Below are 25,000 nucleotides of genomic sequence, written 5' to 3' on the forward strand. Positions count from 1 at the left end.
AATATTAATATCATGGACGGGCTCTCACTGTGAATCTTCCCAACACAAATATAAACCGTGTGTCATATAGAACAAGTGTCTCTTTTGAAAAGATGTGTACAGCAATATTTTTCCCACACGACAATTATGAATAAACAAATCTTATCTATATTGCAAAGAAATGAATGTACTCTGTTATTTTTCTCTCGCTATTGTTATTATTGTCTTCTTCTTCTTATTATTATTATTATTATTATTATTGTGTTGTTCGGTGTTGTTATGGGATTGCACTGAGAGGGAGGGAGAAAAGGGAGAACACAGGCCCAGAGGAAGAGGAAGTGATGCTCTTCACAAAGGTTGCGGCCACAGGTTGTGCATCACTTTGAGACACGGCTTAGTGTCCCAGACACACACGCGCACACACGCACACACACACACACATATGCACAGACACACTCATTTTCTGCGTATTTCTCCCTTTCATACATGCTCATGGCTCCTCTCTTCTTCATCATCCTCCTCCTCCTCCTCATCCTCACAGGTAAGACCATCTGATGAAATAGCAAAACTGACTGTGCTGGTGCGAACAACACAGCCACTGATTAAATTGCTCTTAAATATGAAATATTTGGATTTTCTCACAGAATTTTCCATCCCTGACTGTTTCCTGAGCAACCATAACAAAAATGTAACAGTCTGAAAATATACTGAAATATCAAAATATTGTAACACTATGTATATGGTGAGATTTTTGTATATTTGCAGGCTACATTATGAGAACCGGAAGTAGGACCGGCATACCAGCACAGCTGTAAATCTTGATTTATGCTTCCCTTGGATTTATTATATAAAATAGGAAGTAAGTTATTGATTGGTCTGGAGTGCAAGTTTCCATGGAAACACGGTTTAATGTAATTTAACCTTTAGGTTTACCAGTATGTTAGGAATGCTCCAGCAAAGTCCTAACAGATATAACTAATATATATTTTTTATAAATGAATATTATTTTTGTATCTGGTGGTAATGGCTAATTAATTAATGGTTAATTACATGATTATATATGGTCATGGTGGGCAATATTGAACTACTTATATTTTTTCTGGTTATAATCACAAAAAAATATACTAATGGTGCATAATGCATAATGTGCTAATGATTACTTTAATGACCATAATTAGTATAACGTGCCAATAGTAATTAAATGATTTTAATGGTTAACAATGCACAAAAGTAGGATTATAGTTATAATAAGCTAATGATCTTTACGTAATAATGCACTAATGATGGTTCAATGGTTATAATGTGTAATAATTCATCCATAATGCATCCATAATGGTAATCTGGTTATAATGTTATCTGGTTATAATGTGCAATGATACATACATGATAGTTGCATGATATTGTACGTCGCTTTGGATAAAAGCGTCTGCCAAATAAATGTAACGCAATGTAAGGGTTGTAATGGTTACTAGAACAATAAGGGTGGTTATCTGGTTATCACGTGTAATAAAGCATCTATAATGGTTATCTGGTTATCATGTGTAATAATGCATCCATAACGGTTATCTGGTTATCATGTGTAATAAAGCATCTGTAACGGTTATCGGTATATGGTAATAACATCTAATGTGGTTAATAATATGATCATAACGATGGCATGGTTATAATGGTTAATAGCACATTAAGGGTGCTAATGTGGTTATAATGTGTAATAAAGCATCCGTAACGGTTATCTGGTTATCATGTGTAATAAAGCATCTGTAACGGTTATCTGGTCATAATGTGTAATAATATATGCATAACAGTCGCATGGTTATAATGGTTACTAGCACATTAAGGGTGGTAATATGGTTATCGTGTGTGATAATGCATACATAATGTGTAATAATGCATGCATAACAGTCGCATGGTTATAATGGTTACTAGCACATTAAGGGTGGTAATGTGGTGTTTAATAACGTGCTGATGAAGTGTGTCTGTGTCTGCAGGGGTGGACGGTGTGAAGACGGTGAGCAGTGTGTCTGTGCTGGTGGGGAGTTCCGTCACCATTCCATGTCACTATGAGGACCAGTATAAATCTAAGGTTAAGTACTGGTGTAAGGGGGAAACGTGGATTCGCTGCACACCCGTCGTGAGGACGGACTCCCCGCAGACGGAAGGGACGGTGTCCATCGCCGACGACCCGGACCAGCTGGTCTTCACCGTGACCCTGCGGGACCTGCGGGAGGGGGATTCGGGCGGGCACTGGTGCGCCGTGGAGATCGGCGGCAACCTAACGCCGGACGACCGGACGTTTCTGACCCTCGCGGTCTCTGCAGGTAGGAGCCGTCAAACACCTTTCCCGTGTTGAATCGTGAACTGAGGTAATTACAGCATGGTGAACAGAATCGACAGATGTACGGTCATGACCCTGCGTGAGTGCAAACTAGTTAAAAAATCAGCTCTGTAGCCTCATTAACACTGCGTTCTGCGTTCAGGCGCCCCAGACCTGTTCGTGGTGAACGCCGTGGTGACCGGCATCGAAGGGTCCACGGTCAGCATCTTCTGTCGCTACGGTAACAGTCTCTGGGGAAAGGAGAAGAGGTGGTGCAGGATCACGGACCCGGACCCTAGCTCCTGTCTGGTGACGGCGGCGGCGGCGGCGGCGGCGGCGGCGGCGGCGGCGGCGGCGGGGCGGGGGGGAGGCGGGGAGTCCCGGAGCAGAGTCCGCCTGGACGCCAACGACACGCGCGGGCTCCTGACCGTGACGCTGCGGGACCTGGAGAGCCAGGATGCCGGCTGGTACTGGTTCGACGCCGGCAGCCTCCAGGCCCCCGTGCAGATCCACGTCCGCAACGGTGAGCCTGCTGGTCGGGGGCAGCAGGGGCGCCGTCGCCGGGGATGTAGGGCCCTGTCGAAAAAGATCTTGCACCGGTGGTGCCACCACCACCCCGGGCCACCCCATCCCGGCAGCACAATTACAACAGGCAGGGCCCTTGGGTCACCTAAAGGTCACAAGTTTGATTCCCAGGTGGGACACCATCGTTGTACCCTTGAGCAAGGTGCTTAACCTGCCTTGCTTCAGTATATATCCATCTGTATAAATTGATGCAATGCAAATGCTATGTAAAGAGTTGTGTAAGTTGCTGTGGATAATGGAGTCTGCTAAATGCCTGTAATGTCATGTAATGGATTTTGGGCCCCATTGAAAGATCTTACATTGGGCCCCACCACCCCATGCCACCCCGCCCCAGCACCACAATTACAGCACACATTTTTTTGAGGGCCCCTGTTAGTCATGGGCCTTGGGAATGGCCTAACTCTCCCCCCCCCCCCCCCCACCCCCTCATACCACACCCTGGTTTGTGGAAAGGCACAACCTTCTTCCCGTTCTCTCATCTGCTCACCCGCAGTACCAGAGGGCAGAGGTGTTCCTCTTTCAGTATGACACCAAAGCAAAAAAAAAAGCTTTTTTGTGTTTCTCAGGGTGGCATTTCACATGCACAGTTGTGCAGATTGAAGAAGCGCTTGTTTGAATCTGAGGTGTAAAATGTGATACCTTTGAGCTTCGGTGCTAGCATGCAGTCGTCAGTAATGCCCTCTCAGCCATCCAGAGCTTGAACTGCAAAAAATTAATAAATAAATGTGTCAGTTATATTATTAGCAGCACAATTAACATTATGCCATATTTGTATCTCTCAACAGCCACAGACACAGCCACGGAAAAGAGCAGGTCAGAAGTGTAAATATCTCTCTTCTTATTTTATTCTTTAAAAAAAAAAAACTGTTAATATTTTTACTTTCAGTCTGGTGCTCTGCCATGCAGGCCTGCTTGTAAGTCATTTGAAAAAAAAAAAAAAAAAGGAAATGCAGCATACAAATATTCCAAACAGACCGGGGTGGAGGTTGGGGAGGTTTTGCTGTGTGACATCACTCAGTGATAAATCTTTGGGTAGTTAAGACATCTCTCTCCATGTCTCCCTTCTGCATGTCTGTTTTTGAAAGACTGACGATCACAAAAAAATGCACACACAAAAAAATAAACAGAAATGAAAAAATTAAATAGATAGCGGTAACATTGTGTGGGCTCGGATGACCTGGTCCCTCAGTAAGTGAGAAACGCTGAACATGTTACAGTGCAAGTGCCACATTAACCCAAAGTGCTAGCCCTGCAGGGCCGAGCCCCGTTGTAGAATCTCTGACTCATAAGTTCTCTTTAGTACATTTATACTCCATTTAAAAAAGGCATGGTTTTGTATGTGTGGTCTGAGATAACATAACACACAGATAACATAATTATCTCTAATACATTTATACTCCATTTAAAAAAGGCATATGTGGCAAACACGCCTGCCACAGGCCACCGAAGTGGCTTTCCTAGGGGCCCTCCAGCACAGAGACACAGGGAGAAGATAAATAGTCCACATTTATTCACGAGGGTTTCGCAAGATGGTACAGCCAAATGAGCAGATGTAAAACCCTGTCATGACAGAGAGCTCCCTGGTGTGGGTGGGGATGGCAGATTTAACCTGTGCGCAGTGATTACCTCACTACGCACAGGTGCAGCCACTCCTGTTCCTGGGTCCAATTAGCCTGGCCAATTATCTAATTAATAACCAATTATCCAATTGGCCAGGTCTAATTAGCTTGACCCAGGGCAGGTGTGGCTGCTTAAACCAGCCATCCCCACACCACAGCATATTTTTGTGCGAGTGGTCTGAGGACACAAAGATAATGTGCGTTTGTGTATTGGAGGCCGCAGAGAAGGTACTGAGGCCAGTGTCCCTGCTCAGTCAGGCTCCAGCGTCTCATTCCCCAGAGATAATTAAGCAATAAATACAGGTAACGTTCCTTGTTACCTGCATAAAAGATTATTCCCTCCCCCCCACGTCTGTTGAACATCCTTTAAATGTGTGTGTCCCTGCAGTCAGCTGCACGACTACACCCTCCTGTCTTTTTCAAATATTTTTATTTTTTTTACAAACATCAGACCCATCCATTCATTTTAGATTATTTTAACCGACCTGACAGAGGTGGGTAACCCGGCTTAAAAGAGTAAAAAGACTGACCATGTATTTTCTCCACCACCATGCACTAAACCAGCTGATTCTAATTAGCATAACTCTTCAGCATGATGGGAGAACTAATTATTGTAATCCACCGGTTTAGTGCATGGTGGTGGAGCAAATACACGGTCAGTCTTTTTACTCTTTGAAGCCGGGTTGCCCACCTCTGCCACCTGAAATTTTGGATTGAGTCTCGCATCCACTGTTCCAGTTCGGCACATTCCCAGAAAAAAAAAAAACAGAAAAGTTTAGATGTGTTGACCATACCTAGTTTTTGACTGTAAAGACATAAAGGTGTGATATACAGCGTCTGGCACGGGCCCAGGGACATTGCAAAGCAGGGTATTGCATTTTCATTTCCTGCTCATGGCTTGCTCCTTTAGTGGCACTAGCAATTGAAATACGTGAAATATCAGCAGAGCTGAAATAACACTCCACATTGTGATCACACAGTGGCCACATCGTTATCGCCCTCCTGGCGACCTTGGGTCTGCTGCTGCTACTGGCAACCGTTGCCATAGTTTCCCGGAAACTGTGGAACAGAAGAAGTGAGTATCAATTATCACTTAACCCTTTGAAGAGTAGGTTTTTTTGTTTTGTTTTTGGAATGTTTTTTCAACACTTTAGAGTCAGTGTTCTAGAATGCCCTTACTGTCAATTACCGGTAGTGATTGTGACATCGGCATTAGAGTGTTCTAATCACATATTCATTGTTATCAAAAAAATATCAAATGACGCAAACTCAAATTACAGATTTTACTGAGCTACAGATGTGCATACTCAGAAACCTGACATTTAACCCTCCTGTTATGTTGCGGGTCAAATTGACCCTTTTTAAAGTTTGAAAATCTAGGAAAAATACTTAAAATTATTTTTTCAGTATGAAACTTCTTCTACTGGCCTTAATTAGTGTAATCAACATTTTAAATGAAAATGGTTCATTTCATGTATTTGCAAACCCCCCCTGTATGGGGATTGACCCGGGAACATTTTTGCTGTACCTAAAAAATGAACAGAACAGGAGGGTTAAGACCCAAAAACCATGAGTGAGACAGGCCATCTACGAGTGAGACCCGATTGCCTTTACAGAAATAGATCTCGTTTCTCATTTGACAGTAGAAGGATTGTTGAGGCAAAATTCATTCCAGTGCTTAATTATGGTGATGTAATATATAAACACACTGCTGCTTCCACCTCGAAGCCTTTAGACTCCAGCCCTACGTTACATCACTGGAGATAGGTACCGTACTCACCATTGTGTGCTGTATCAGAAGGTGGGCTGGCCATCCCTATCCCAGAGAAGAGCTCAACATTGGTTCCTGTTTTTATATAAAGCACTTCTCCAAAAACTACTGCCTTATATTCTATCTCTTATTGAATGGAGAGTCGGAGCCGATCAGTTCTCGTTCTCAGGACCGGTTGACTGTCAAGGTGCCGCGGGTCTACTCTGAACTGGGTAAAACTGCACTTAGACATAATGCTCCTCATGCATGGAATGAGTTAGAGTGCGCTTTAAAGCTGAACTCTTTGATTACCTATGGGCCAATTCAGGACCCTGATCAAGAAACTGGGAACCTTTGAATGTAAATCTTCTGGCTGAAATAAACTGCTTAACAGTTTTAGTATTTAATTTAATTAATTAATTAATTGTTTCCTGCCTCTCACCCAATGCATGCTGGGATAGGCTCCAGCAACCCCCCACGACCCTGCCCAGGATAAGCGGGTATAGATAATGGAGTGACACCAGCATAGATTATAGAACAGTCAGAAGACTAAAAAGCTGAGGTAGTCGGTTGGAACAAAACCGGAGTTGTGCACCCCTGGACTAGTACAACACATTTGCCAATACAAACACAACATTGTTCTTTCATTATTATTATAATTATTATTATTTATTATATTCCACAAACTCCTTATTTCATTTGCAGAGGCATTTTCTGAAAGCGTGTTTTGTATGTGCAGAAAGCAGAAGCTGAGTGATTCGAGCGGTCTCAGAACTCAAAGTCCTGTCTTTCTTCCCCTTTTCTCAGAAAATCGACTGGCTTGGAGAAGACGTGTACAACTGAACACAGTGAGTCTGTTTCAGACCCTGGAATACCTGAGCTTGGATGTGTTTTTAGATCTGGGGGGTATTTTGCAACGCTGGGCCCTGTTTCACAATGTAGTATAATTTTCCTGTCAGTACTGAACAGTTCCTCTCAGGACAGTATTCTCCTGTGTCAGTACTGCAGTTTCTCTCAGGACAGTATTTTCCTGTGTCAGTACTGCACAGTTTCTCTCAGGACAGTATTTTCCTGTGTCAGTACTGCAGTTTCTCTCAGGACAGTATTTTCCTGAGTCAGTGCTGAACAGTTTCTCCCAGGACAGCACTTTCCTGTGTCAGTATTGCACAGTTTCTCTCAGGACAGTATTTTCCTGTGTCAGTACTGCACAGTACCGAACAGTGACGACCAGACAAGCGGTTTTGGAGAGCAAAGCATGTGTTTTTTAGCGTTTTCTAAACCACTGTGTAAATTACAGACCAGTAAACTGCATGTGGAAATGGCCAGCCACATTTCAAATGGGATCCCAACTCATAATGTGGGTGTAAATGTGTTTGCATGTGAACGAATGTGCCTGTGTTCATGTGTGTGTGTGTACATGTGAGTGTATGTGTGTGTGTTTGTGCGTGTGTGCAAATATGTGTGTGCGTGTGCATGTGTGTGTGTGTGTGTGTGTGCTTCAAGACTTCTGCCGACACAGGTGATAATGTCACCTACAGCTTCATCATCCCGAAGCACAGAGGGGTTAGGGTCAGCTTCTGCACAGCACAGGAGCGACACCTAGCCTTAGAGATTAGCGCCAAAACGCACCAATCACACCAGTCCTGGTCAAAGGCAGTGCATAGATTATGCAAATCCTCTCTGTGCCCTTTGACAGGCAAGAGTGCAGGCCCCGCCTTCCCGTGAACCTCGTGGCGATGGTGTCACCAACAGCTCGCTGGCTCATCGCTGAAAACAATGGAGCTGAACATCTGGTGGGTTCATAGAATCTGTGGTGCCGTCCTTCTAAAGATTTTACATCAATTAGCTGCTTCAATCTCCATTTACACAGAGCCCACTAAAGGGTATTTGGGCCAGAAACTTGAGTGCATTTAACCAGTACAAACGAATAATCGTGTAAAAATAAATATTTACACATTACATATGTAGGGTATCAATACATTGTGGTACAAAGCTTTGAATACAATGTGTAAATATTAAAGAATAAAGTAAGCAAAATTAAATTAAAAATTTAAAAATGAAAGACATATTAAAAAGGACAACATACAATTATACTGTTCAATTAATGACACACTAACTAGAATTGTGTCTAATACTATTTTAAATTCTTTCTGAAGTCACATTTTGTGAGCAGCGCCAAGATTGGCCCAGGGATCGCGTCTTGCCAACAGCAGCCTTAACGCATCATTCCTGCATTTGTAATGCCACAGCGCCTCCCAGTGGACAGAATTGGAGACGCAGTCAAAATTCATCATTTGTCCTGGTGGTTCACGCAGAATTTGCAATGATGATAGACAGAACGCTTTTTTTGTTAACAATTTTCAATAAAAAAGATAAAAGCCACTAGATCTCAGTGGCCTGACGCAGATCTGTGAACCATATATTAATGTAAAAAGCATAATATAACAAAATAAAATGGATTAAGTACTGTATCGCACATCTAAATATAAGCACAGCAGTTAATTAAAAGGATGAAATGCCATTTGCTTTTTCTCTGTTAGTGTTTAACAGTTACTATTTTATCTGTACCTGGAACTGTACCTGTGTCTTTGACATATACTCTGAACATTATTCAACATTAATAGCATATATGTAGCATTATTCAACATTAATAGCATATATGTAGCATTACTCATCATTAATAGCATATATGCAGCATATTGCATGTTGCACCATTTCTGTTGCATGTATGAGGAAGGGTGTGTTGCTCTAGGCATCACAAATGCTAAAATATATTCATAAAAATGTGTCCTGTGTGTGTGTGTGTGTAAGCAGGGTTTGAGCACAGGAAGAGAGGACTGGGCTTAGGAAGGTGAGGTCTGCATATAGGGAGGCGGGGCCTGGGTTCAGGAAGGCGGGGTCTGCGCATAAGGAGGCGGGGCTTGGGTTCAGGGAGGCGGGGCCTGGATTCAGGAAGGCGGGGTCAGAATGACACTTTGCCATAACTGTGGTCAGAGCAAGAGCACTTGCTGTGGGGAAGAGGACTGGAAGATGACGACACCGCCTTTGTTTTGGTCATTCTCACTGCCTGGGTGTGGCTGCAGGAGAAGAAAAAAAGCTGATATAATATAATATAATATAATATTATATAATATAATATAATATAGATAGTATTGGATCGGCATTGACACAGCATCAGATCTGCGTGTTAGACAGCACTATATTGAATATATGAAACTTTTATTTTCCTGCTGCCATCTTGACCAGGACTCCCTGGCAGAAGAGACATTGTATCTCAATGGGACCTTCCTGGTTAAATAAAGGATAATAAATAAATAAATAAATATCTGCATTTAAACAGAAGGATGTTTGGACTGAGGAGGATTTTGTGAAAAGGGGGGTACACCTGCATCCGCAGTCTGCAGCCGCCCTACTGACCAGGGGAGTCCCACTTTCGCTTTAAGACGAGGACAATGCCACTGACCGAATCCCTCTCTCCCTTGGCAACATTACCACCTGATCCCCCGCCCACCCCCCCCTCCCAAAAAATGACAGAACTCACAGAGAAGGTCAGCTCTGCTCCACCCATGTCTCTTCTCTTGCGTATCCTCTCTGAAATTACAGGAATTCTTTTTATTTTTAATAAACAAAAAAACAAAAAAAAGTATTTCAGTTCAACATATCCATTCCATACTGAGCGTCACAGTTGCTCAGCATATCCAGTGCTGAGCTGCAGAGTTCCTTCAGAAGAACAATTAAATTTTACAGACTGGAGGGATGAAGGATGTGTCACTCACGGTAATGGCACCACGTCTTCCAGGTAACCACGGCAACAATCACCAGAAGCAACAGCGACCCACCGATTACCAACGGGGACCCAAAAACATGACTGGAACAAACAAGAACAACGTAGATTTCTGTCACTTAAAGTTAATTCTTCAATTTTCTCAAGGCATCCATAAGCAAACATTTTCTAGAAAGATATGAACACACAAGCCTATTTAAGAAGTGTTGTAGAGCGGAAGGAACTCACAAATTATTCTCACATTAGTGCAATGCCACAAATAAAGGAATTGTGAGGGCAAAATATCGCAGCTCCTACAGATTTGAAGTATTCTCAGTCATTTTTATGAGTGATGAATGCTTTCTTGCACCAGTGTGATTATAACTAATTTATTGGAGACTTGTAACCACTTAATACAACATTTATACGCCTATTTATAGCCATTTATAAGCGTCTTACATTTACTTTATGTTCCTTCAGGAGGGTGAAGGATAATTTCGATATAGGAAGTGGAAGAGAAGTAAGGGGAATTTTAGTAACCTCGGTGAGTTTCGTTCCTGGCTGGCCGTGCGCACACTAGTGGTGGCCAGAGAAGTTGAGGCCTCCTTAGGATCAACAGGAAGTGATGTCATAAGGGGCAGACTCGCTGAAATAAGAACAGCGGGTAGACATTCCAGTCATTAGGATCATATATTAAAATTAAACATCTTAGCTTCAGAGTTCGTCTTTCGCATTAGTTATTAATTTACAAAATCATTTATCGCTCTGAGTATGGAATCGGGGTGGGGGGGGGAGGGGTTGAGGGGTTTGTTGTATTGTTTGAAGCACTTTGTGTTACATTTAACTTGTATGAAAAGTGCTACACAAATAAAGTCCGATTAAGTGTGTAATTAGTAACAATAATAATAAACAATAACAAAAATCACCATCGTAATGAGCTTCATTAATAGAGTACCTTTCACATAAAGAAATAAGCAGTTCAAAGTGCTTCACATTGGAATAAAAAATACAGCACACCAAAACAATAAGGGTAAAGTGCATATAGATAATCGGATATGAGGATGAGGAGGAAGAAGGGAAGCGAGGAAGAAGAGCGTACTTCTCAGGGTGCGCTGGGTGGTGGATCGCGAAGTGACAGCGACTTGAACCGAGACCTGCTCCTGCCCGGTGACGCACCAGTACCAGCCGGCGTCGCCCTGCTCCAGCGCCCGCACGGTCACCGTGAACGCACCCGCCCCGTCGTCGCTGAGGAGAACCGGGCCCGCCTCCCGCGTGCTGTTGGAGGAGACCTCCAGGCAGGACCCCCAGTCCCCGCTGCGGCACCACTTCTTACTGCTCCCACTGCAGGAGGGAGACGGGCTCTGCGTTAGCATCCCGCTAGCATGCTAAACCACCATAACAACAACATAACACACTGCTATCCCGCCAGCATGCTAACATGCCATTCTGCTAACCTGCTATCCCGCCAGCATGCTAACCTGCCATCCTGCTAACATGCTATCCCGCCAGCATGTTAACCTTCTATCCCGCTAACATGCTAACCTACCATCCCGCCAACATGCTAACCTTCCATCCTGCTAACATGCTAATGTGTATCTCGCTAACATGCTAACCTGCTAACATGGCAAACTGCCATCCCACCAACATGCTAACCTGCTATCCCACCAACATGCTAACCTGCCATCCTGCCAACATGCTAACCTGCCATCCTGCTAACATGCTAACCTGCCATCCTGCTAACATGCTATCCCGCCAGCATGCTAACCTTCTATCCCGCTAACATGCTAACCTACCATCCCGCCAACATGCTAATCTTCCATCCCGCTAACATGCTAACGTGCCATCCTGCTAACATGCTAATGTGTATCCCGCTAACATGCTAACCTGCTATCCTGCTAACATGGCAAACTGCCATCCCACCAACATGCCAACCTGCCAACATGCTAACCTTCCATCCCGCTAACATGCTAACCTGCTATCCTGCTAACATGCTAACCTGCTATCCCGCCAGCATGCTAACCTGCCATCCTGCTAACATGCTAACCTGCTATCCCGCCAGCATGCTAACCTTCTATCCCGCTAACATGCTAACCTGCCATCCCGCCAGCATGCTAACTTGCCATCCTGCTAACATGCTAACCTGCTATCCCCCCAGCATGCTAACCTGCCATCCTGCTAACATGCTAACCTGCTATCCCGCCAGCATGCTAACCTTCTATCCCGCTAACATGCTAACCTACCATCCCGCCAACATGCTAACCTGCCATCCTCCTAACATGCTAATATGTATCCCGCTAACATTCTAACCTGCCAACCCTGCAACCTTATGCAGTTATGATTTCCCATTGGTCATGTGAAGGTAGCATTTAATCGATCACAGTGTCAATACAATCATTTTTGCCATATTATTACCAGCTGTAAAAAAAAAAACACTTTATTCAAGCAATATTATTTATGTAGTATATAGCACCTCACCTGTGTCTGCTGCCATAGAGACACTGGACATTGACACTTCCCCCTTCCTCGCCAGCCACCATGCTGTTCACCACTGACATACCTGCAACAACGAACCACATACTATTCACCACTGACATATCTGCAACAGAGAACCACATACTATTCACCACTGACATACATGCAACAGTAAACCACATACTATTCACCACTGACATACCTGCAACAATGAACCACATACTATTCACCACTGACATATCTGCAACAGTGAACCACATACTATTCACCACTGACATTCCTGCAACAGTGAACCACATACTATTCACCACTGACATACATGCAACAATGAACCACATACTATTAACTACCCCAAGCCTACAGGGCTCAAAGTGAAAAAGACAGGTGACTTCACCTCAACCTTGAATCACACAAGACGAAAAAAAAAACATCTACCTGTGTCACCTGTAATTCTCATCGTTGAAAAAAAAAATTCCTTCAGCAACATTCAGATAGAAGATTATGAACGTAGACAGACAACTGCTATTATGTCAAAGTGAAACTTTTTAATTCTATTTCCCCCTCCCCCTCCGCCTCCCCCCACTCCCCTCCCGTCCCCCCTCTTCCCCCCTCACCGTGTGACACCGTGATGTGGACGGACATGGCGTCATCAGCCTTCCACATACCCCCGACCTCCACCCCACACCAGTACCAGCCCGAGTCCGCCTCCTGCAGGTCACTCATCGTCACGGTGAACACCTGCTGGGCGGGGTCATCGGTGATTGACACCCTTGCGTCGGCGGGCTGGGCCACGTCCGTACGAGCCAGGCGGGAGCAGAAGGTGTACATCGATCCCTGGCACCAGTACTTGACGTGCCGGGCGTACTGCGGCTCGTAGTGGCACGGCACGGTCACTGACCGGCCCTCCAACACCACCAGGTTTTTCACCGTGACCACGTCGCCATGGGAACCTGCAGGGAGCACAGAGGACCCAAACTCAACCAGGCAAGGCCAATGAACACAGATATTAATAATAACAATAATAATAATAATAATAATTTCATTTTTAGCATCTATCAAAACATAGGTGCAAAGTGCTATACAATATATATGTACAATTATTAAGCTACTAAATAGATTATTTCATTAAAAGCCAGTCTAGAAAAAGTGATATAAAAGAGGACACGGACTTGGCAGTAGACATAGGCTGTGTCCGAATCAGCCACCAAAATGCTGTGTCGTCAAAGCATGTGCTGTCTAGTGTCTACTAAGCATATTGAGTACCATTTAGTGGAAATCTTTAGGTATACGCCAGGCAGTATGCAAAACTTATACTCCATAATATTTCACAACTGTACTGTGGAAGAGTCGTAAGACACTCCCCCTTGCAGTCAAGCTCACGTGTCGTTGTTGTTGAAGGAAGACATATCTATGGGACCAAAATGGTCGCTTATTTCCTAAAAAGTGTGCTCTTGAATATACTAAGCGAAACCCCAAGAATAGTGTGTATCATCCTGGGATTCAAATAGACTATATTTTGAGAAAATTTTTGCCTACTTGACATTGTCATTCCGGTGTACTCAACAAGTATACTCAAGAGTAGGCACGTGCACTGGTTCAGACTGGTTCGAGTCAGGCAGGACCAATGAACAATGAGTCAATAAACAATCAGCGAATCAGGCAGTTAGGTATGACAAACGTGCACCCAATCAGTCATGACCAATCAGTGCTGGTGAGACTGGAAGCTGCGATGTAGGTGATGTCCAGCAGGGGGCGGGCTCTGCTTATGGCACTATGACAAATGCTGCATTTCACGGTCTGATGAACAGTCCATGCGTTTCCGGGCCTGACCAGCAGAGCGCAGTCAAGGCCTACTTCACCTTTACTGAGCTTTTCCTCCAGAGGGTTAGTCCCTCTTGGTATCAGTTTCCTCTCTAGCTCTCCAGCCTCTGTAGTTTTTTTCTTTCTTTTCTTTTAAAAGCATTTTTAGAGCACTTTTCCCACTTTCACTTCCTCCTAACCACATCTGCCCCACCCCCCCCCCACAAAACACCACACATGTCTTAAATGGGAAGTCCTCTTTTTTCATGCATGTGATCACTCTCTGGGTCGGAGGTTGGCGGTGGTTTTGGGGAATGGAGGGGGTTCTACCCACAATGGCCAAACCCGCCACCGAGATTTTCACAAATTCACCTGTTCAGGGTTCGAATTACGGGTGGGACTGGGGGGGGGGTCTGATCCCAATCTGACCTAGAGTTGGTGTCTAGTGACGCCACTGATGGGAAATACATCGTAATATTTACGATTACAGGTAAGAAGGATATATAAATGTTTTGACCCCCCCGACCTGTTGTTTTTACCTCTTTTGGGGGGGGGGGGGGTCCAAGTCTTAATTAAGGGGGTCAGACCCCCCCAATCCCCCCCGTAATTCGAACCCTGCACCTGTTCTGAACCACACAGACCACACCGAGGGCTCCTGGGTGATACGTTCAGAAGAAAAACACACTTAATAACAATAATAATAACGTGGAAGACGCCCAATCGCGAGTCCCCAAAGCAATGAGCAGCGGGCCATTTTCATGCCTTAGCTCTGCTGTAGGTGGCGGCGACGTGTGCTTAAAATGCAATAGAGCCGCAAGCTTTCCCAGATCCAAACCTATACAACTACCATTTAAACCTCTCGTTCTGAAACTCCAGGATCCGATCCTGGAGGCAAGAAGGCTGCAAGAAACGCTGTCACTGAAACAACCCGCAAAACAATGCACGAATACAAACAACCGGGAATGTTTCACACACTATAAATTCAAGGCTTCAAGTTTGTCATTTCATTAAAGTGAAAAAAAAACAACTGGGCAGAGCGAAGTGCAACAGAAATCAGATCAAATGATTAAAAGATTGACCCAGACTGCGGTTTCGGTACCGTTGTCAGACCCACAAGGCACGTCTCTGTTGTAGGCTGTAGCGCGCTCTCTTCTTCTGCACTTTGGGGAAGGTGCAGATCTGGACAGATCTTACTTCTGGCAGTTTTCAGAGGAATTTGTGGGGCAGTTTAAATCATGTCTCAACGCCCCCACCCCTCATACTTGCACTATGTCATAACCACATACTGCTCCCTCACACGCAAACCTCGCACGCTGGCACAGATCCATGCACGCACTCAGAAAAAAAACTGTTTCATCTTTGTTCGTTATTTTAAGATCTCGGTATTGTTCCGCTATCTCGTTAGAATGTCGTTAGCAGGTGCCAGCCTTACCTGCCAGGAGGAAGGAGAGGAGGAAGAGGAGAGGAGCCATGCCTGCGTGAGCGTGCGCCACGGAAGAACGCTTCTGCAAACTGCCGCTCGTCCTCCTTCGCCTGCGGGAAACGGGTACCTCCTGAAATCAGCATCACTTCCTGTAGGTCAGGCGTCACTCGTAACATTATGCTCCAGCTAAGACTCTTTAACTTGCTCTGCATCCTCATGCCACTAATAATAATATGTAATAATATTATTATTGTCAATATTATGTAATACATGCTACAGTATATTTAAGTACAAAAGTCTAAAATACTGTTCTGGAAAAAGTTAAGAGACCATATCAAATTTTAAGTTTTAACAGTTCATGGTATGTGCCTGTGTAAAATATTTAAACATTTTTTATGAACTACTGACCACATTTGATTTTAATTCCGAGCAAAAAAAAAATTGCCATTCAAAACATCCATTTGCAGAAAATGACAACTGGTCAAAAAAATAAAAATACAGCGTTGTTATACAATGAATAATGCAAACTGAACAACTGACACCCATAAATAAATAATAAAATGAACAATGTCTTTGCTTTGGAAGGGTTCAACAATCAATATTTGGTGGAGTGACCCCAATGCCTCTTCAAAAAATATGGGGCGATCTTTCAATTTTTTCCAGGGCACAATGTAACTTATTCACATTTTCGTCTTAAGCAGACTTGAAATTGAAATGTAAAAGTGAAGTGAAACCAATGGCAAACAAAATACGATGAAATGAAAACAATGACTAATGAAAGCAGAAACGGCTATAGCAGGGCTGCCCATCCGTGTTCCTGGAGATCTACCGTCCTGTAGGCTTTCACTCCAACCCTTATTTGACAAACCTGATTCTATTAATTAGCAGCTCAAAGAGATCTCAGACTGCAGAGTGACTGCGCAGCTCGGCTGGGGGACTGCAGAGTGACTGCGCAGCTCGGCTGGGGGACTGCAGAGTGACTGCGCAGCTCGGCTGGGGGACTGCAGAGTGACTGCGCAGCTCGGCTGGGGGACTGCAGAGTGACTGCGCAGCTCGGCTGGGGGGCTGCAGAGTGACTGCACAGCTCGGCTGGGGGCTGCAGAGTGACTGCGCAGCTCAGCTGGGGGACTGCAGAGCGACTGCGCAGCTCGGCTGGGGGACTGCAGAGTGACTGCGCAGCTCAGCTGGGGGACTGCAGAGTGACTGCGCAGCTCAGCTGGGGGGCTGCAGAGTGACTGCGCAGCTCGGCCGGGGGACTGCGGAGCAACTGCCCAGCTTAGCAGGGGGGCTGCAGAGTGACTGCGCAGCTCGGCCGGGGGATTGCGGAGCGACTGCGCAGCTTAGCTGGGGGACTGTAGAGTGACTGCGCAGCTTTGCCCCGAGAAAAATTATTGTGAATGAAATATTGGGAACAAAAACAAAAAAAAAAGGATCCTTTGTCCACCAGTAACCGTGCGTGACAGGAAGTGCTTTAGAGTGTCAAGAGTATAATTAGACCTTTTGCTCATTTCCTCCTGTGCCCTGTAGGTCTCCTGACCGGAACTACTGGCCCCCGCTTCCTTGGTGCAGGACATTAACCCCTTAAAGATAAAATCTCATTATGATGCTTTTATTGGAGCAACCCGCAATTTACGGATGTGGTGGAAAATATAGAATTAGATACACTTCATATAACCTTCGTAGATACTGTATCTGCAAAGGGTAATGAGAGGGGGGCATTTTTTTTTTTTTTTTTTTGGCCGTTTTTTTTTTTTGCATGACTGAGGGCACGGAGAAGGATTGCATTATGGGAAGTTGCAAAAAAAAAAAAAAAAAAAAGCATTTTATTTTAGCCCTAAAGAATTATTTTTCTTGTACATACAATAAGGGACAACATACCCTATTAAAAAATAATCCAGTCTGTCACCAAACGTACAGGCCTGGGGTTGGGCTTCCCTTCGTCACACATAAATCTCCTACCTTTCACAGAAGATAACGCAGAAACACACCTGGAGGCTGGGCTGCTTTCAGAGACTCTGAGATTACAAGGTGAAGAAGGCAGGAAATAATGACTTCAGATTAAAAACATTTCATACAGAATGCCAAATTTCTGGTCATAACAGGACATATAGGAATACATAGCTGCTTAGGTATTGATGCAGGTAAGACAGATCCTACACTCTGATTTTATATTTGGGGGGGAAAGAGATACGTTACCAGAGCACTCATTGTTTTAGATTGATTACAGCACAAGTTAGAAAGCACGTTTACTGGACTACATATTCCCATTCCGAGTGCAGTGTGTATGTGTGCGTGTACATGCATGAATGCCTTTGCATGCATGTGCATATCTGTGCATACATGTAAACGAGTGCATGCCTGCCTGTTCACACATGCATATACGTGTGTGTGTGCCTGCATGTACATGCATGCATGAATGTGTATGTCTGTGTGCGTGTACTGTGTGTGTGCACGAGTGTGTATGTGTGTGAGTGCATGCGTGTGCGTGTACGTGTGTATGTGTATGTGCATGTGTGTGCGTGTGTGTATGTGTACATGTGTGTGCGTGTGTGTATACACACGTGTGTATGAATGGAAGAGTGATCAGAAGACATGCTGCCTGGCAGTATTTTAATGGCATCAACCGTCAGGTTGTCATGACTGAAGTTAACATGTGACCACAACAGGTATAAAAAAAGGGTATAACTACAGAAAACAGTGGAGGCCAGAAGCACAGGACTCACTCAGCACTGCTCAGAGACTGTGAATGGGGAAGCTTCAGCTGCTTGGGCTGATCTCCCCTGCTTTGTGCCTTTTCTGCCACCTAGAGGACACACAAGGGTACTGCGGTCACTCTGGCAGTCAGGCAGTAGGTGAGCAAAAGGCTCCTCTTCCAGCCTGGTCCTACATTTCTGGTTTATAGTTCCAGTGATGGTTCATAGTTCCAGTTCTGGGTGCTGGGTTCCAGTCCCAGTCTTTAGTTTCAGTCCTTGGTTCTCATTCTGGGTTCCAGTTCCAGGTTCTGGGTTCCAGACTCTGGCTCTGGTTCTCAGTGGGAAATGTCCGGAGGGGGCGGTGCAGGGCTGCGAGCGGTCTGGGCCAGGGAGCGGTCCGAGTCCCAGGCATCCAGAGGCTCAGACCCAGAGGCGGGCCCGTGACAGCTGTAGGCCCGGGAGCTGTAGGAGCAGGACAGGGCAGGGGAGCAGGCATGTGACATGGTGACAGCAGCCAGGAGGGTGGGGGGGGGAGGGGGGGCAAGTCTTGTTAGGGTTAGGGTTATTGCTGCTCCAGATGGTGATGTCATGTTCCGTGGCGGACATTCACAAGGAAACATTAAAGGCATTTAGCAGACATACGACCAGGGCGACTTACACAACCTTTTACATAGCATTTACATTGCAGTTATACAGCTGGATGTATACTGAAGCATGGCAGGTTAAGCACCTTGCTCAAGAGTACAACGGCAGTCCCCTATCTGGGAATTGAACCTATGATCCTTACGTTACAAGACCAGCTCCTTACCCAATATACTACTGCAAACACCCAAGGCCGACTCACATCTCTTAACGTGTTTGTACAAAGTATGTCAAAACTGTGATTTCATTACATAACGTATCGATACAAGACTAGTTTTTTTTTCTAGATCTGAAAGACTAAACTCGGTATGCCTAATTCATGAAATATTCATTATCCCCCCTTTATGATCACCTTGGATGTCTTCCTCTAAATCCATAAAAAAACATGCAAACACTTTTCCACAGTGATCGTGGTATCAACATACCTGTACTTGCATAGGTACTAAAAAATAGAGGATGCAGTTCTCTAACCTCGTCCTGATGGGCATAGCTTGTGGTTTTCATGGTTATATGCAGGTACATTTGAAACTTCTTTCGCAAGCTGGTATTCCGCACTAAGGCCTCTGCCAACGATGGACTCCACCAAAGCAGTTGTTCAGCACAATGCACTCTCAGAAGGAATAAAAGAACACAAATATCGCTAAGGTAAAATGAGCTAAGTTGGTTTACCGTTTGAATGTAAAGTTGCTGCACAACACAGCCACGCGCACACACCTTACAAGCAGAGACTGTAAGAAAATACAAGACACACCCATGTTCTTCCTGTTTTGGCGAAAGAAGTTTGGTCCCCGGAAAAGGAGTTCCGGCTATCGATTTGGGGTATGGAAAGCACGCCCTCAGACAACCTTTAGCTTTAGCCCTTAAGATAAATTATTTCACAAATAAATGTCAGTTTAAAAATAAAAATATTTAAAGCAGGTTGACTATAAATAGGCTGGTACGTGCTTATAACAGGGGAGAGCATAAATGCAAAATACGATTCATAAGAAACTTAATTTCAAGCCCAATATTATAACCTGTGTGAATGCTGTTTATTTTCATCAAACCAAAACGCACTGTAGCCAACATGCCCCGGTATGAATTAAATAATTCAGTTATATCAGAGTTAACGGTTTAATTTAACAAAACTTACCTTTTCAGAGCGTATATCAAAGTTCTCCGCGCGCAGGTAACTTTGTCCTGTTTCAGGCGGGAAGAGTTTGCGTCTTGACCTCGAGCTGTTTGTTTGGCTTCCTTCAGCTCGGTATAGCCTACCTGAATATGAGGTCGGTAACGTTAAAGATAAATTAAGTTATTATATTTTTGTTAAATAGTAATAACACAACCAAAAATGTGCTCAAATAAAGTGTGTTTTTAGAGAGCTCTATTATTTACCAACTTACAAACTCCAGCGTTATTATAACTGAGGTAGCCTACCATTAACGTATTGCCATTCAGTAAAAATGTTATGTGTAGCTGTTCTCTGATAACAACATACAGTAAGTAGCTGTACGATATCTGGGCTAACTGTACCTAGACAGATAGCCACGGCAACACAAGCCAATAGTTGATAAACGAACAACACCTGAAAACAAGTGAACAGCTAGCTAGCTAGGTTATAAAGAACACAACGTGAACTAGATTAGGCCTACTAATTTACTATATGATATAGACTACACTGATTCTCAAATTCGGTCCTGGGGTACCACTGTTGATTGCTGGATGTTTTTGCAACCAAAGTTGAACTTCTTATAATTTTAACAAGCTGTTTCTAATTTAGCTGACTAGACAAGGTGCTTTTCATGTTTAGAGGGATTATTTACCTTCTTTATATTCAGAAATAGTAATGCGTGCCTCATCTTTGTGTATTCCTCCTGTCCTTTTGTTCCTCTCCCAATTCCGCCCATGGTGCTCACCTTCATCTTGCACTCTTCCTCTTCCTCAGCGATGGACTGGCTGCACTGTAACTTGTGTTTCCAGCGGGATGGGCGGAACTTGGCCGTGTCCAGCTGCGGTCACATCAGCTGTGAAGGCTGTGTGAACCCTGGTAGGGATGGGACCACTGAACTTTATGGGGACGGAAGGTGTGCCATCCCGCCAAGTTATGCCTTGGCGGGGCGGCATGCCTGAGAGTTTGGCACTTTTCATGGTTTCCCTACAGAAATAACTGCATTGACCACGCACACTCAGCCCTTAAAAACATTCATTTCTGTACCTTCTGACCTCATGTCAACAGACGGAATTCACATTCAGAAATATTCCGAAAAAACGCTGGACATTCATGAAATACACGTTCAAGCTGATTATAAACCTTCCAAACGTAAGATACATTAGACTGCTCAATTATTTGTTGATATTACATGATACATTTATTATGCCAAAAAGAGAAACTGTCGCAAAATATTGCATGAAATGTCAAAATTGGTTTATATATGCAGTGATTCCATAATTTGAGCCAGCACTGTATGTATTTGCCATGTTCTGTGTGTATAAGATGCTGTGCATACATATCTGTGTGTGCGCCTGCATGTCTGTGCGTTCACAACGTTTGTACTTTTTTTGCAGAGCAGTGCAATATTTGTGGAGCCATTTGCAGTTACCTTCCCATCTCTGACAAGGTTTGCAAGCATCGTTAGGGGGCAGCTAAACTTGTTTTTCACTGTCCAGTGTTTACATCTTATTTTACAGCAAAAAAATAAGACATGGTCAAAATTAAAATTAAACATGGAACTGCACCATAACCAGTATTACAAAGCACTTATTGAAGAAGGAAACATCCTTTCCCTCTTAAAACTGCAAACAGCTTAATTACTGTGAAATGGAAACACAGTTCACTGACATGGTATTTAAAGGCACTTATTTTGTAAATAATTTTAGCAAACCCTGTAAACGAGTTTAACGCGAGGGTGCATGTATGAATTCAAAATAAATGTGGAAATATTCAATCACTACAACATAAAATATAACGTTACACCATGTATTAGGAATTCTGTTGCAATTGCTGTGTCATTTGCATTTTGCATAGAACTTGAGTGGGCATTCCAAATTGGGAGAAATACATTTTTAAAATCCTGTATGTTTGTGTGTGTGTATGTTAGAGAGAGCGAGGGAAAGGGAGAGAGAGAGTGTGTACACTGTATATGACCATGAGCACATGAATGATGTCTGTCTGTCTGTCTGTCTGTCTGTCTTCCTGTTTAAGATGAAACCTCAGGAGAAGGTATATTTTAAAGACCCAGTGAAGCTCCTTCAGTCTCGATTGGAACACATAGCCCAGGTGGGGGTGTGTGTGTATGTGTGTGTGTGTGTGTGAGAGCATGAATGGGTGTGTATGTATGTGAACATAATGATTAAATGTGTACGTGTGTGAGACTGTGTTCATCGTGTGTTTGTGTATGCGGGTGTGTGTGATTGTTTTTGAGTGTGTACATGTGTGTGATTGACTGTGTTTATACTGTGAGCATGAATGTGTGTGCGTAATGCAGGGTCACCTCTCTCTCTCCCTCTCCCTCCTCCCTCTCTCTCTCTCTCTCTCTCTCTCTCTCTCTCAGATCGCAGCGTTTCAGCACAGGCAGAAGGACAGGACTCTGGCCTACTTCAAACAGAAGGTCCTGGATTTGGAGAGGAGGGTGAAGGAGATCATGGAGCAGAGCTACAGGTGACCAAACTTCTCTCTCTCTCTTTCTGTTTTCTCTCCTCTGCAGAGCTCCTTCTCTCCTTCTTTTTCTGTTCCTCTCTTCACCTCCACAACTCCTTCTCACTCTGTCTCCTCCCCATGCAGAACTCCCTTTCTCTACCTCTCCTCTGCTGCAGGACTCCTCCTCTCCCTCTCTTTCTCTGTTTTCTCTCCATGCAGAACTCCCTCTCTTTCTCTCTCTGTCCTCCCCATGCAGAACTCCCTCTCTCCTTCTCTTTCTCTCTGTTTCAGAACCATGCAGAACTCCCTCTCTCCCTCTCTTTCTCTCTCTATCCTCCCCATGCAGAACTCCCTCTCTCCCTCTCTTTCTCTCTCTGTCCTCCCCATGCAGAACTCCCTCTCTCCTTCTCTTTCTCTCTGTTTCAGAACCATGCAGAACTCCCTCTCTCCCTCTCTTTCTCTCTCTATCCTCCCCATGCAGAACTCCCTCTCTCCTTCTCTTTCTCTCTGTTTCAGAACCATGCAGAACTCCCTCTCTCCCTCTCTTTCTCTCTCTATCCTCCCCATGCAGAACTCCCTCTCTCCATCTCTTTTTCTCTGTTTCCTCCCCTGGAGTACTCCCTCTCTCCTTCTATTTCTGTCTGTCTCCTCCCCATGCAGAACTCCTCCTCTCCCTCTCTTTCTCTCTGTATCTTCCCCTGCAGTACTCCCTCTCTCCTTCTATTTCTGTCTGTCTCCTCCCCATGCAGAACTCCTCCTCTCCCTCTCTTTCTCTCCGTTTCCTCCCCCTGCAGTACTCCCTCTCTCTTCCTCTCTTTGATGAGCTCCTTTATGCTCGGTAATAAAAAGCTCTTTGAAGCGGTGCTGTTTTGGTAGTGCTGTAAAGATGAGACCCGCCTGCAGGCTCCAGCTGTTTACAGGCCCTGCAAAGGGAGGGGGGCAACCCAGTGTATCCCCCGCACTCTCTCTCCCCAATCTACCCCTTTATACCCCTTTACCTCCGCACTCTCTCTCCCCAATCAACCCCTTTACCTCCGCACTCTCTCTCCCCAATCTACCCCTTTATACCCCTTTACCTCCGCACTCTCTCTCCCCAATCTACCCCTTTATACCCTTTACCTCCGCACTCTCTCTCCCCAATCTACCCCTTTATACCCCTTTACCTCCGCACTCTCTCTCCCCAATCTACCCCTTTACCTCCGCACTCTCTCTCCCCAATCTACCCCTTTATACCCCTTTACCTCCGCACTCTCTCTCCCCAATCTACCCCTTTATACCCCTTTACCTCCACTCTCTCTCCCCAATCTACCCCTTTACCTCCGCACTCTCTCCCCAATCTACCCCTTTATACCCCTTTACCTCCGCACTCTCTCTCCCCAATCAACCCCTTTACCTCCGCACTCTCTCTCCCCAATCTACCCCTTTATACCCCTTTACCTCCGCACTCTCTCTCCCCAATCTACCCCTTTATACCCCTTTACCTCCGCACTCTCTCTCCCCAATCTACCCCTTTACCTCCGCACTCTCTCTCCCCAATCTACCCCTTTATACCCCTTTACCTCCGCACTCTCTCTCCCCAATCTACCCCTTTATACCCCTTTACCTCCACTCTCTCTCCCCAATCTACCCTTTACCTCCGCACTCTCTCCCCAATCTACCCCTTTATACCCCTTTACCTCCACACTCTCTCTCCCCAATCTACCCCTTTATACCCCTTTACCTCCACTCTCTCTCCCCAATCTACCCCTTTACCTCCGCACTCTCTCCCCAATCTACCCCTTTATACCCCTTTACCTCCACACTCTCTCTCCCCAATCTACCCCTTTATACCCCTTTACCTCCGCACTCTCTCCCCAATCTACCCCTTTATACCCCTTTACCTCCGCACTCTCTCTCCCCAATCTACCCCTTTATACCCCTTTACCTCCGCACTCTCTCTCCCCAATCTACCCCTTTACCTCCGCACTCTCTCCCCAATCTACCCCTTTATACCCCTTTACCTCCGCACTCTCTCTCCCCAATCTACCCCTTTATACCCCTTTAACTCCACACTCTGTCTCCTTAATCTACCCCTTTATACCCCTTTAACTCCACACTCTGTCTCCTTAATCTACCTGTCACTCATTCTGTCACTCCATGTCCTCTACTCTGTCCACACCTCTGTACCATGTTAATCTCTCCATGCTCTTCCTTAAAATGCCCTCTTTTTCTACACTTATTTCCATCTGTCTCTTCCCTCTCTCTCTCTCTCTCTTTCTCCGAAGGATATATATAAATGAAGACAGATATCCGATGTGGCCAAAGCATTTTTAGAAAGACAAAATCTTCCTCCCCTTCATTACTA

At 44.7% G+C, this 25,000-nt stretch overlaps 3 protein-coding genes across 7 annotated transcripts in view; 2 read left to right on the forward strand and 1 right to left on the reverse strand.

The window, feature by feature from the left end:
* Positions 1 to 2,103, forward strand: part of LOC135260542 (leucine-rich repeat-containing protein 24-like) — a 16,433-nt gene extending 14,330 nt beyond the window's left edge. The window contains 2 exon segments of the mRNA XM_064345837.1: positions 1 to 520; positions 1,968 to 2,103. The exon segment at positions 1 to 520 is cut by the window's left edge and continues 1,764 nt beyond it. The gene's annotated coding sequence lies outside the window, so the exon portion shown is untranslated.
* Positions 2,104 to 8,178: 6,075 nt separating this feature from the next.
* On the reverse strand, positions 8,179 to 19,767 carry LOC135260549 (CMRF35-like molecule 3). 5 transcript variants are annotated; one of them, XM_064345854.1, is made up of 12 exons: positions 19,466 to 19,767; positions 18,593 to 18,860; positions 18,429 to 18,508; positions 17,665 to 17,720; positions 15,715 to 15,815; positions 13,097 to 13,432; positions 12,486 to 12,567; positions 11,110 to 11,351; positions 10,551 to 10,656; positions 10,024 to 10,115; positions 9,789 to 9,838; positions 8,179 to 9,324 (listed from the first exon to the last, which is right to left on the reverse strand). In XM_064345854.1, exons 5-12 carry the CDS (start codon positions 15,752 to 15,754, stop codon positions 9,238 to 9,240), a joined length of 1,035 nt encoding a protein of 344 aa, XP_064201924.1. In that variant the 5' UTR covers positions 15,755 to 15,815; positions 17,665 to 17,720; positions 18,429 to 18,508; positions 18,593 to 18,860; positions 19,466 to 19,767; the 3' UTR covers positions 8,179 to 9,237. The 5 variants fall into 5 exon arrangements, with proteins under 5 accessions (XP_064201924.1, XP_064201923.1, XP_064201926.1 ...); XM_064345853.1 differs by having other exon boundaries at positions 18,429 to 18,860; positions 19,512 to 19,767; XM_064345856.1 differs by having other exon boundaries at positions 13,148 to 13,432; positions 18,429 to 18,860.
* A 411-nt stretch (positions 19,768 to 20,178) lies between these two features.
* LOC135260555 (RING finger protein 212B-like) overlaps positions 20,179 to 25,000 on the forward strand; it is a 16,544-nt gene continuing 11,722 nt past the window's right edge. Inside the window, exons 1-5 of the mRNA XM_064345877.1 lie at positions 20,179 to 20,305; positions 20,965 to 21,066; positions 21,585 to 21,637; positions 22,222 to 22,296; positions 22,571 to 22,677. Of these exons, the coding sequence (XP_064201947.1) occupies positions 20,967 to 21,066; positions 21,585 to 21,637; positions 22,222 to 22,296; positions 22,571 to 22,677 (335 nt within the window). The 5' untranslated portion in view covers positions 20,179 to 20,305; positions 20,965 to 20,966. The remainder of the gene's footprint in view (positions 20,306 to 20,964; positions 21,067 to 21,584; positions 21,638 to 22,221; positions 22,297 to 22,570; positions 22,678 to 25,000) is intronic.

This window comes from Anguilla rostrata, chromosome 8 (genome assembly GCF_018555375.3).
Source record: "Anguilla rostrata isolate EN2019 chromosome 8, ASM1855537v3, whole genome shotgun sequence".
Classification (NCBI taxonomy): domain Eukaryota; kingdom Metazoa; phylum Chordata; class Actinopteri; order Anguilliformes; family Anguillidae; genus Anguilla; species Anguilla rostrata.

Excerpts from the sequence above, each read along its gene's own strand:
- LOC135260549 (XM_064345853.1), bottom strand. The coding sequence starts at position 15,754 with ATGGCTCCTCTCCTCTTCCTCCTCTCCTTCCTCCTGGCAG. Across the intron at positions 12,568-13,096 it reads CCACATCACGGTGTCACACG|GTATGTCAGTGGTGAACAGC; the intron begins GTGAGGGGGGAA and ends TCGTTGTTGCAG. Across the intron at positions 11,352-12,485 it reads CTCTATGGCAGCAGACACAG|TGGGAGCAGTAAGAAGTGGT; the intron begins GTGAGGTGCTAT and ends TCCCTCCTGCAG.